Source organism: Perna viridis, chromosome 5, assembly GCF_037379345.1.
Source record: "Perna viridis isolate PV_CMFRI_1.1 ecotype Kerala chromosome 5, ASM3737934v1, whole genome shotgun sequence".
In the NCBI taxonomy this organism is placed as follows: domain Eukaryota; kingdom Metazoa; phylum Mollusca; class Bivalvia; order Mytilida; family Mytilidae; genus Perna; species Perna viridis.
In genome coordinates, this window is record NC_142449.1 from 40942340 (window position 1) to 40954794 (window position 12455).

The 12455-nt window shown below is 33.2% G+C and overlaps 1 protein-coding gene across 1 annotated transcript; it reads left to right on the plus strand.

Moving 5' to 3' along the window:
• Positions 1-1120: 1120 nt before the first annotated feature.
• Positions 1121-8723, plus strand: LOC148617723 (uncharacterized). The gene is made up of 8 exons (XM_088585249.1): positions 1121-1335; positions 2961-3047; positions 3738-3878; positions 4266-4379; positions 4902-4919; positions 6678-6861; positions 7130-7241; positions 8482-8723. The coding sequence occupies exons 2-8, from the start codon at positions 2979-2981 to the stop codon at positions 8633-8635; spliced, it is 792 nt and encodes a 263-aa protein (XP_088441375.1). The 5' UTR covers positions 1121-1335; positions 2961-2978; the 3' UTR covers positions 8636-8723.
• The last annotated feature ends 3732 nt before the right edge of the window (positions 8724-12455 follow it).

The following is a 12455-nucleotide window of genomic DNA, read 5'->3' on the forward strand; positions in this document are numbered from 1 at the left end:
GGACAAGCCAGAGAAGGAAGTTCAGAGATAAGATACTTAAAAACTAGTTCAGTTAAGTACTACTTAGCGATATACAAATGCTACAAAATTTATGGCTACTTACATGTCTATTACATTTCGTATTTCCATTTAAACAAAGTATTTTTGACAAACCCAAGGCATATTTTGTGATATTTATTGCATGCTTGGCTTTTTGATTACAAGTGATTTTGCAATAGATATTTGACCAATTGATGTTTTATGTTTGTTTGTTTGTTTGTTGGGGTTTAACGTCCGAGCAGCAATAGTTCAGCTATATTCAGACGATGAACATGAATTGATGGTCTTATTCTGTGCAAAAGATATGAATGTATTACTTATTGTTTTACTTTTGCCTGTTCTTTAGATAGAGCTATATGAATGTCCAAGTTTAACGTGTTTTATTGAAATTCCCATTTTTTCATTTTTTTTAATTTTTATTATATTTTTTTTTGGGTTTTGTTTTGGTTTTATAAATTCTGACTACGAAAATCGCCACAAGTCATCAACAGAGTCCCAGGTGTATCAATTGTGATAATATTGAACGTAAATAACAGATAAGCTATTTTTTACTATAGAATAAACACTCTAGAGTGACTGGATAGACTACCCAAGTATATTTGGTTCAGCATTTTTCTAATCGGCGTTGTGACGTCTATTTTGCCTTTTACGGAAAGATTTGAAGTTTACACCGGATCGAAAAGTTCCGGGGTCACACGTCATCATGAATTTTTTGTCCACATCACGTAAAAAAGAAAGCACACCACGTAAAGAAGAAATCACTGCACGTAAAGATAAATCCACATAACATAAATATATGTTGACATAACGTAATCATAAAACGACAGAACGTAAAGACAAAATTACAGAAGGTATAGACGAAATGAAAGAACGTAAAGACAAAATGGCAGAACGTAAAGACAAAACGACATAATGTAAAGATGTTCCTACATAACGTAAATACAAAATGACCACATGTAAGGATAAAACCACAGCAAATAATATAAAATTGACAACACTGAAACAAATGTGTATCTCATCTGACAGTTTAGTCGTTCCATACCATTCGGTAAATAGCCACTTATCATTATACTTGTTCCTAGAAAGGCATGTAGAAGTAAACTCATTTCTTTGTAAAATACTTAAGTGCCTTTACCGAGATCTTGTTAATTTTTAAAAGATTCTTCCTGATTGGATGTTGTGTCTTCAGCGATTTTACCGCTTGTGTAGGAGTTTTGGGTATAGCGAGTGTATATAAAACCCTCTTTTTACAGTCCTTAGGGGCATCTAATAATCTGTTTTCAAGAATAAAGACATGTAAGTAGATTTATTTGTTTTCTATTGTAAGTAATATTCAATAATTATTTTTGTTAAGATGTATTTTAAGTCATGGTGATAGAAAAACTTTTTGGTTAGTAACGAACTTGAAAGAACATTCGCATGTGTTACTTTCCATGATACTAAAGTGAAACAGTTCTTAAAAGAGAAATTAGTCTAATGAAAGATCTAACAGAGTGTTATAACACTTTGTAATTGTAACATATACATGTAAACGTATACTTTCTATTTCTGATCGAAGGTAAATGAATTCGCGCATTGGTACTGGTAATTTTTGGCATTTTTTTATTCTGCTTTGAAATCGGGATGTATATATTTATCATGCATGGTGTTTGATTGTTCATCCATCTATTTCTTCTTCGTTACATTTATCTCTATATTTGCACCTATATATTACAGCAATTTGAAATTATGTATAATGATGTCATATCGTGTCATATCGTGCGATTTGATTTCTTAAATCCATGGTGAGAACAAAATATACTTGAAATATACATTTGATGATTTTTAGTAGTTTCCCTCAAAATCAACAAATCGGCGAATCCATAAAATCAACATTGAATTATTTTTGTGGGTTTTGTGGGAGTTACTTCTGTGGGTTTTGTGGGAGATATTTTTGTGGTTTTTGTGGGAGTTCATGTTGCTAATGCTGTTAATAAGTTTTCTTGTCTGTGTGACGTTTTCCGTATCTTCCGGGTCCAGTTGTGTCTTTGTGTGACGTTTTCCGTATCTTCCGGGTCCAGTTGTGTCTGTGTGACGTTTTCCGTATCTTCCGGGTCCAGTTGTGTCTTTATGTGTGTGACTTTTTCCGTATCTTCCGGGTCCAGTTGTGTCTTTGTGTGACGTTTTCCGTATCTTCCGGGTCCAGTTGTGTCTTTATGTGTGACGTTTTCCGTATCTTCCGGGTCCAGTTGTGTCTGTGTGACGTTTTCCGTATCTTCCGGGTCCAGTTGTGTCTTTATGTGTGTGACTTTTTCCGTATCTTCCGGGTCCAGTTGTGTCTTTGTGTGACGTTTTCCGTATCTTCCGGGTCCAGTTGTGTCTATGTGTGACGTTTTCCGTATGTTCCGGGTCCAGTTGTGTCTATGTGTGTGACGTTTTCCGCATCTTCCGGGTCCAGTTGTGTCTTTGTGTGACGTTTTCCGTATCTTCCGGGTCCAGTTGTGTCTTTGTGTGATGTTTTCCGTATCTTCCGGGTCCAGTTGTGTATGTATATGACGTCCTGTTTTCCGTATCTTCCGGGTCCAGTTGTGTCTTTATGTATGTGAAGTCCTGTTTTTCTTATCTTCCGGGTCCAGTTGTTGTGTGTGTGTGTGTGTGTGTGTGTGTTTGTGTGTGTGTGTGTGTGTGTGTGTGTGTGACGTCCTGTTTTCCTTATCTTCAGATCTTATATATAATTACATTTTATTCTGTTCGCCACGTTTTGTACGTACATGTAGATCTTCTTTATTTCCTGTTTTCATACAGTCACATGCAGGTCATGTACTTTTGATATATGTGATTACGTTTCTGTATTTTTTTTTTTTTCGATATTCTAATGTTTAGGGGAGGTAGAGCGTCTCACAGTCATTTCATTAACTTAAAACACTATATACTACCAACAGATTCCAAACTGAGTAAAAATGATCTGCACAATAGTACTGCAGCTATTTTTCATTGGCGTATATGTAATAGCAGAGGAATACGACATGGTGAGTTTTATTTCATGCCTCTTTATGTAGCCATGTTTCGAGATGTTCCAACTTATTTGGTTTAATTTGTAGTACACATATATATCTTTGTTTCTGTAAATCATTCATTCAGCATAGGCTTGTTTGTGTATTGTGTTATTAGTGAATATTATACTTAATATGAAACTCTACCTTTTTCATTGGTTTACAAAGATGAATTATTCCTCAGTAATTTGAGTTTTGAGTAGACCACCCGCTCGAACCAGAAATTTGTTTTATCCTTTCCGTTCCGTTGTCCATTTTTCATACTTTCGCCTGAACAAATATAATTTGTTTAAAAATGAGAAATAAACGGAAAGAAATAAATTATCAATGCTAAGAACAATTGTGCAAAGAGGAGTGAGACTGTTCCGCCAGTTTTTATTAAATGTTCTGAATTTTGGGGGAAAAATTTACTCATTCATCGAAAAAAAAATTTAATACAGATTTTTTCTTATTTTCCATTTTACGTAACAAAGCATATTTTCTAATAGAAATGATTTTTTTTTTCTTGCTCGAAAAACAATTGTCCATAATGCCAATGACTTGTTATATACATATAGGAGATAGGGTGCACGTGTTTATTTTATTCAACTTATATATCATAATTAACAGACATTGGGTATGTACTGTATATGTATATTGAAATCATATCATTCATTTTCCCTGCAGAAATTTGGTTACAACATAAGGGAAGGACGAGCCAGATTCAGGGAGGACATAGAAACTAATTTAGGAAAAAACATTGTCAAAATTCATACACCTCAACACAATGATGTTTTGGAATCATACAAAATGCAGGATTTTCAAAGGGTAAGAAAGAGTGACCCATAATCAGTTACATGTATTAAGGCGAAAACAATTAACTCTTATTAGGTTTCCAACAAAATAGTTTCTTGTCATTATTTCGACCCCAAGTATATTTATATATATCATTATATAATTATACAAAAAATTAATAAATGGGGGGGAGTAAGGGGTAATAGAACTGATATTATTTACTGACAGTTATCAAAAGTTAGAGTCTCTTTTTTAAAGTTAAACAAGAAATAAAGTGAAATGGTATGTATATTTTCGATAAAATTTCATCTTTCTTGAAAGTTAGCATAAAGCATCCATACTATGTACGAAATCCTGCAAGTACAGCATGGAACATGGTACATTTGTTGTAATACTGTAACATTTTTTTTAAATTGGCAGGGTAAACAGATAACTTGCCTTCCTGCTTTGAATATATGTAAATTAAGAAATCTGGATATGAATGGAAATGTTTTGGACGCCGGTACTATCACAGAATCCTTTATTAAAAGTTGGGTAAGTATAACAGAAAAAAATAGTTCTTATAAGCATCATTGGTATTTTTTTGCAATTTTTTCAATTTCAGATGCCATGTTGTTTTGGCTTAACCAATTAAACAGATGATGTTTATATTTACACTTTTGTGTGTACAAGTATGTATAGAAATGTATGTGCATCACTGAACCGGACCCTCCACCTTTACGTACCAAAGATGACAATTTTCTTACTAGAGCGAATTGGATTCAATACTAGGAAAGGGGTATGAAAGACATGTTTATATTCAGTTTTAGTTACTAATTACTAAAACTTTTTTACTATGGTTACATGAATTTGTAGCATGTAAGTTTTGAATAATATTAGCGGTCCCAATTTATTTAAGTACTTCTCCGTCTAAGAATCGGGCAAATTGTGTATAAGGAGTGGCACATTAAGGAAAAAACGCAGAGCTTTTATTACATTTACAAAGTATCTACACCTAATAACCTCCAGAGATAACCATCAAAGTGTTTGTAAAATTTGCCTTTAAGATGTTGATAGAATAAATTTAGTGGAAATGCACAATGGGAAACTGGCGAGAAAATTTTCCCACACTTTTTCTTTTTATAAACAGTCAAAAATACCTACGTCACGGATGCTTCAGGATAAATCTAAATAGCTTTTCAGTTGTTTTCTAGATATATTGAATACATTTTAGGCAAAAAGACCAAATCGATAATTATGACGTACCATCCATTGCCCGATTCTTACACTGAATGGTACTTTATTATTTACTTTTCATTCAGAATTGTTAACTTTCCTTTCATCTGTGGCAACATCCCTTCGGCTCCTGCGTATGGAGTGTTCATATCACAACTCATACGTTATGCCAGAGCTTGCCGAAACTACGCACACTTTTTGTATCGCGCTAGAACTCTAACAAATAGGCTTCTGGAACAGGGTTATGTTGCTACAAGATTGAAGTCATCACTACAGAAGTTTTATGGTCGTCATCATGAACTCGTGGATCGTTATGGTGTATCCATCAGCACAATGAAAACTGATGTATTCAACGGGTCATAGTTTTCCTTTCCTCGTTTGTCTACCCCGGACTTGACTTTTTATTAGCAACTCGGCGGGTGTTTCTAGAAAAGCAGAGGACGCTTACCCTACCGGTGCACCTGGTCCATGCTCCCAGTTTTTAGTGGAGTCCGAGTTGCTCATTTACTTTTGTTACTCTGTATGTATGATTTTAGTTACTTTATGTTCTTTGTTGTGTATGTCTGTTTTCCATGTCTGGTCTTTTTCCCTGGATTACATTTTTTTTTATTTCCGCTATGACCTTGGTTCCCTTGATTACTCTTACAGTATTCAATAAATTGATGATTACATTAAATCTATTAGAATTATTTTTTTTCGCCTAAAATTACGAATCTGTGTCATCACAGTAGGCGGGCACTGAGCATGTTAGTAAAATATCAAGTGTTATTAACAACTATCCAAAATACTTTATAATATGTCAAAAACTGACCAATTGATATGAATTCAAACCGGGCATCTATACGGAGCCAATATGAAAAAAGAGGGCCAATATGGATCAAACCAGTGCCAATACAACATCATAACTTCCGGTCGTTTGACACCGCCATTTTGAGTTAGAATTGGATTTCATGATCTTATTTTTTTTTGCATTTCTGCAGCTTTTAGTCCTGGTGATCAAAGTTCATGAAATCCAATTCTAACTCAACATGGCGGTGTCAAACGACCGGAAGTTATGATGCCGTATTGGCCCCGAGTCTGAAAATCTGACAGAAACTTTCGCGTTCTACAACAGAAAAGTACGGAGAAAATTTCCCCGGGCCGCCAGAATTTTTACACTAACCAGGTAAAACCGTTTCAAAATATTTATATAGCTAATCAGCCCGGCCAAGGATATGAAGGCAGAAAGAGTTGTTTTATGACGTAACAAATGTTTTTGAACAGTTTCATTGATTTTTTGAGATATCATGAATCACCCCCGCCTGTTTTTCTTTTTTTTTTTACAATCGAGATATTCAAATTACAAAATCTTCAAATCGAGTCTTGTTGAAGGTTTCGCTTCCTTATTTTATTATACCAATCGGTATTGGAGAAATCCGAATGTAATGAGTGATAATGTAAGACACTATAACTCTTAGGTCCAGGTAAATTATTCCCTATAGATTTGGCGGGAAAGATTTCGAGGCCACAATTTTATAGTATTTAAGCATCGGTCGAGAGACCTGGTTTAATGGGTTATGAATAAAAGAAAGACATATATTACGCTTAAGAGTTTTAACTGTTCGCAAATTTATGGAGAATAGTATTTCTAGTGATGCATCCATAGTGGTTGAAGAAATGTATTATGTTGATGGGGAGGTCACTAATACTGTGTCATTGGGAGAAGACTTAAGAAAATTCTATGAGCAGTTTGAGTTCCCATTGTATAAAGAAGAAAAGGTTCCTGACGATGCTGAAATATTCAACATGACGAAAAGTGCTGGTAGGCTGATAAACCTTTAATTTTCCCCCCACTTGTTAATGACCTCATATCGGTTTTCATTTTGCCTTGACAAAGACAACGAGTGCAAACGGTACAGTTCATCATAGCTTCAACAGACGGTCTCTACAAATAGTTTGTACGAGCTGTACTGTATGATAATGAAATAAATTTTCTTCCAAGCCAAACTGACAGGATGGCGTCTTTATTTATTTTTATTATTATTATTATTATTATTATTATCATATTATTGTGTTGTTTTGATTTCTAGGAGCACGGACGAAGAGATTCACAGTCTTAAGTAACTGTGATGGTAAAACTCCCAAAACTGTTTTTGGTATGGATGAAGGAAGAGACTGTAACTACCTTAGAATGTGTGGGACGTAAGTATAAACCAAAACTGTACGAACACGTTGATGATAAAAAACAAACGATGCTATCTTGACATACTCAATAATTCCTAAACATTTGTAGTTCTATGTTTATTACAGTGTATGTATGTATGTATTAGTTTACAAGTGAAAATACTTCCGGATACACCCTAATCGTGTGCATTTGCGTATTTGTGAAATTTCCACTCTAAATTTATCGCTTTGCTTATAAAGTACTTTGCTTTCAAAAACCAATCTGTACGGAAATGGGAATGCATGACCGAAAATAGCTAAGACCTAGTTCATTTATTTATCGATGAACTTTTTATTGCGAAAATTTTAAAAATCAACGAGATTTTGTCCTCTTTTTTTTCTACTAAACTCCAGAGTTACATGTAAGAAACAGTAGCACCTGGGAAATGAACAAAATAACTGAGAAATAGGGAATAGGGCTGTCCTGTCTGATGAATATAATATATACAGGGTTTGAATAATAACATAGGTCATAAATATACAAAATAATGACAACGCAGATGTCATTGTGTGTTGATGAAGGCTAAAAGATTTTGTATTTTATATGCACCACGTATTATTATTATTATATTCATTTCCTATTCATACATATTTGTGTTGCGGTAGTTTCAATTATATTGAAAATGGGGATTCCCGTGTCAATAAAAGAGGATCTTGAAAACTAGGGGGAATGGGGAAAATATTGTTAATTGGTTCATATTCATACAGAAAACTTAAAATTGATTAGACGTATTAATATTTTGTGTGTATGTGTACGTGATTTTACGGAAGCAAGTTAAACATATCAGATCTAATACTTTCTTTTAATAATACGAGAATTTTGACCAGTGTGTCTGAAAGCAGGGTGACTCCTAGTTACGATAACGTAACTAGGTGACTCCCTCTATTTGAATAAAGTACAAGCAAATTTAACATGTTTAAGGAATATGTAACCAATATCTGAATACATTATCTTGTATGAAGAACTTTGTTTCGATTTACGCATAACATAAACCGCTTCGCATTAATATTTTCGCAAAAACTATGATTAAATTCATATTAATTTATTCCAATTCACACGCTTTTTCAGATAGGATTATTTCATTGATAAAAGTAGTCCGGTTAAAAGGGCGTGGTCTTAAGTACATGACCTTGTTTATTGATCAGATGATAGGAAAATTTTGTGTCCAAAATAGAACTGACAGTAAAAATGGTAATATTATATTATTCTATTTTTTAGGCCTAAAGATGTGGGTACTGTTCCTGAATATCGCCCTGAATTGTGCAATCAATATCACATCACATCCCCAATGATCTTCAAGTGTATATGTTGTCCACCAGTCGTATCCGTCAGCACAGATAGTTGTGTTTGTAAGAACATGGGGAAACCGTAATCATTAATCTACGAAAAGAAAGTGATTTTTACTTCCATACAGTAAAATCTGTATCAAACCGATTCTTGAATTAAAATGATGTTATTTACTACAGCATCTATATCCTCCATTTAAGTTTCCTTGCTTTTCTTACATCTTTAAATCCAACTTACAACAACAAAACCGAAAAAAAGTTTATTTAATTAAAAATACATTGGCAATCAAATAAGTATTATACCGATCAATTGTTCCATTTAGTCTCTGCATGTAGGATCTAACAGCTTCTGTCCAGATCTTGTTTTAGTACAAATAGGTCCGTCCTAATTCAGTTCCATGATTCAGTTTTCTAATTAATTTTTATTAGGCAACTTTTGGTAATCATGAAATTAAATTAAATCAAAACCATTTATGCAAGGTCGAAATTAAAAAAAAAAACTTCAGCATTGGTAGGCTAAATTTTTCCGTTTCTTTGTAATCGTATAGAAAATCAATTAACTAAAGACAAAAATAGGACAAGGCCTTTTAAAGAGTAATCAAGGAAACCAAGGTTATAGCGGTAATCAAAGAGTAATCAAGGAAACCAAGGTTATAGCGGTAATCAAAAGAATGTAATACAGGAACATAGACCAGACATGGAAAACAGACATACAATTCAATTCTTTATTAACTTTAAACTTTACAGTTTATCAGTATAAGGTGAACAAAAAAATATATAATGACATATAGACGTCAGAAATTATTGTTACAATATTATATAGATGCGTTTCTTATTGTAAATGCATGACATAAATATTTGCCTAAGTTGCATAACTCTTTTGTGTTTTCAACAGCTAGTAGTTGAACAAGTTTAAAGGCGGAAGGCCTAGACCAATAATACTTTTTTATAAATCTTTTACGTAAATCAATATAACAGTTACATTGTAAAATGAAGTGAAACTCATCTTCAATTACATTCATTTGACACATATTACAAAGTCTAGTATCTCTACTAGTATTATAATACCGCCCTGTTTCAATAAGCAGATTGTGCGCAGACAATCTGATTTTAGTGATATATTTACGATAAACAACAGGGATAACACATTTTTTTTCAAATAAAGTGGAAGTTCAACATTAGAAACTACGTATTTATAAATTCTACCTTTTGAAGTAGCATCTAATACAGAGTAAAGATCTTGTTGAGCATGAACAAACAGACGTTTTTTGATATCATATAAACAAAACTTATCTAAAGTAATATCAAATTGATTGTCCCACAGGTAATATAAACCTATACGATATAATATTTGCTTAATACATCGTGCCCAGTTGTTATGATTGGCACAATTATCTACCAATTCTTTGTAGCAAGACTGCAAAATACAGTTCTCACTTTTCAAAATTTTATACCACAATTTTATCATTCTAAAATAACGTTTATATTGTAACGGATATCTTCCAAGTTCATAACAAATCATGACGTTACATGTTGTCCTTTTCACTCCAAGTATCATCTTACAATAATCTAAATGTACTTTTTCAACCATTGGAGCTTTATGTGCACCCCATATTTCACAACCATACAATAATACACTAACTACGTAAGTGTCAAATAGATTCAGCATAGTAAAAACATTCAAAAATATAGATGATGTAGTTTTTCGTAAGCCAAACATGGTTTTTCTACCCTGTTCAGCACAATGCCTTTGTATTATAAGAAATTTACAATTGTAATGCAACAATACACCTAAATAACAGAATTTGTCTACAATATCCAATCTGTTACCATTATAAAACCATTCCTCTTGAGCTCTAACAGCTCCACCTCTACGAAATATAACTATCTTAGTTTTCCTTATGTTAACAATAAGACCCCATTTTTCTGTATATTTCGACAAAGTGTTAAGCATATTTTGCAACCCATTAATTGATTCAGACATTAAATCATATCATCAGCATACATTAATAAGAAAAGTGTAATATTTTGAAATTCTAGTGGTGTAATACCTTCTGAGATAAACTCGCGCTCAAAATCATTTACATAAAATGAAAATAAAATAGGTGAAAGAACTTCACCTTCCATGACACCTAAACTATTGGTGAAAAAATCAGAATTAAACCCATTATAGCGAATACATGTTCTAACATTATTATACATTGATTTCAGAACTGTAAGTAATTTTCCTCTAATTCCCAGTTTAGCAATTTTATACCATAAACACATGCGATCTATTGAATCGAACGCCTTCTTATAATCTACAAAACAACAATAAAATCTATTTCCTTTGCACAATACATTTTCTATAGCAGAATATACACAAAATATCGCATCTGCAGTACTATAACCACTACGAATACCAAATTGTGCATCAGTTAATATATCGTTACTCGATGCCCATTTTAGCAATCTAAGATTCAATATTGTAGTAAAACAATTTACCTAGGTTACTGACAAGACTTATACCACGATAGTTTCCTGGATCGTTGACATCACCAGATTTAAAAACAGGAAAAAGAATAGCATCAGTCCATGATGACGGAAAATAACCAGAATCAAGCACTGCGTTTAAAATAGTGCATAAATATGGTAACATAATGTTCTTGTATTCGATGAAAAATTCGTTTAAGAAACAATCAGGGCCATGACTTTTCTCACGTTTCAACTGACTAATGGCGCTGACGATCTCATCAGAAAATATGCGAGTCCAAGACTTCGAAACTACATTCATTGTAGGATATCTCCAGATCAACATCACCATCTGATACATCAGAAACTAGATTTTTGAAATATTCAAAAAAATCAGTTGCATTCAAATCACAGTTCCTAGTATTTTTTTCCCTAAATTTTGCATAAAACAGCTTTGGATTATTAATCCTAAGTTTATTGAGGATATCACCTTGCTGTCGCTTATAAAGACGGTTACATTTACGTTCATAGACTTTGTATTCTTTTTTAGCATTGTTTAAAGCGTTATGATTGAGACGGGGTTTGCCTCTGTTAAATATAAACAGCGCTGAATGATAGCTTGAATAAAGTTCTTTACACCTTCGATCGAACCACGGTTTATCTTCATGGATTGTATCAGGTTTACGATTCTGTCTTTTGTTTTGTCTGAAGAATGGAGACATAACATTTACAAAGGTCTCTGAAAAATGATTTATACTATAGTCCATTTGTTCCTGGGAAACAAATTCAAAATGATTAATTGTTGCATTCAATATATCAGAATTAACCAACAGGGCATTAAGGCACGGGTCCTTAACGTCATCATTCCTTTTGGAAATCACAGCTTCATTCCCTGGGTTATTACTATGTTCGTTATTAACACTTTCTGTAGAAAAGTTTATTTCTAATTGAATATGTAAAGGTGCGTGATCACTAAATGTTGTGAAGTTACTAGTTATAAATTGTGATACAAACTTGAAGTTACTCGGTTTTAATAGCACATAGTCAATCACAATCATACCTCTAGGACCACTGTACGTAATGTCATTTGCCATACCATCGACATGACGACCGTTCAAGATTCGTAAACCACTGCTCATACACAAGTTTATAAGCTGTATACCGTAGTCATTGGTCGCAGAATCAGGATTACTCCTGTCAGGCAGAGTCTCGTCAGCAACGTAAGTAAAACATTCACATATTCTATCTAAAACATTATGATAAATTACATCATTACAAACAAAATCACATAAATTACCAGTTCTAGAATTACAATCATCTATAATAAAAATGTTTGGGCTAACATCAGAGTATCTTGCAACCTGGGCCTCTAGTTCATAAAACAAATCTATATATCTATGTATCTTATATAATGAAGATCTCTGTGGTGGGACATACACACAAGATAACAAATAG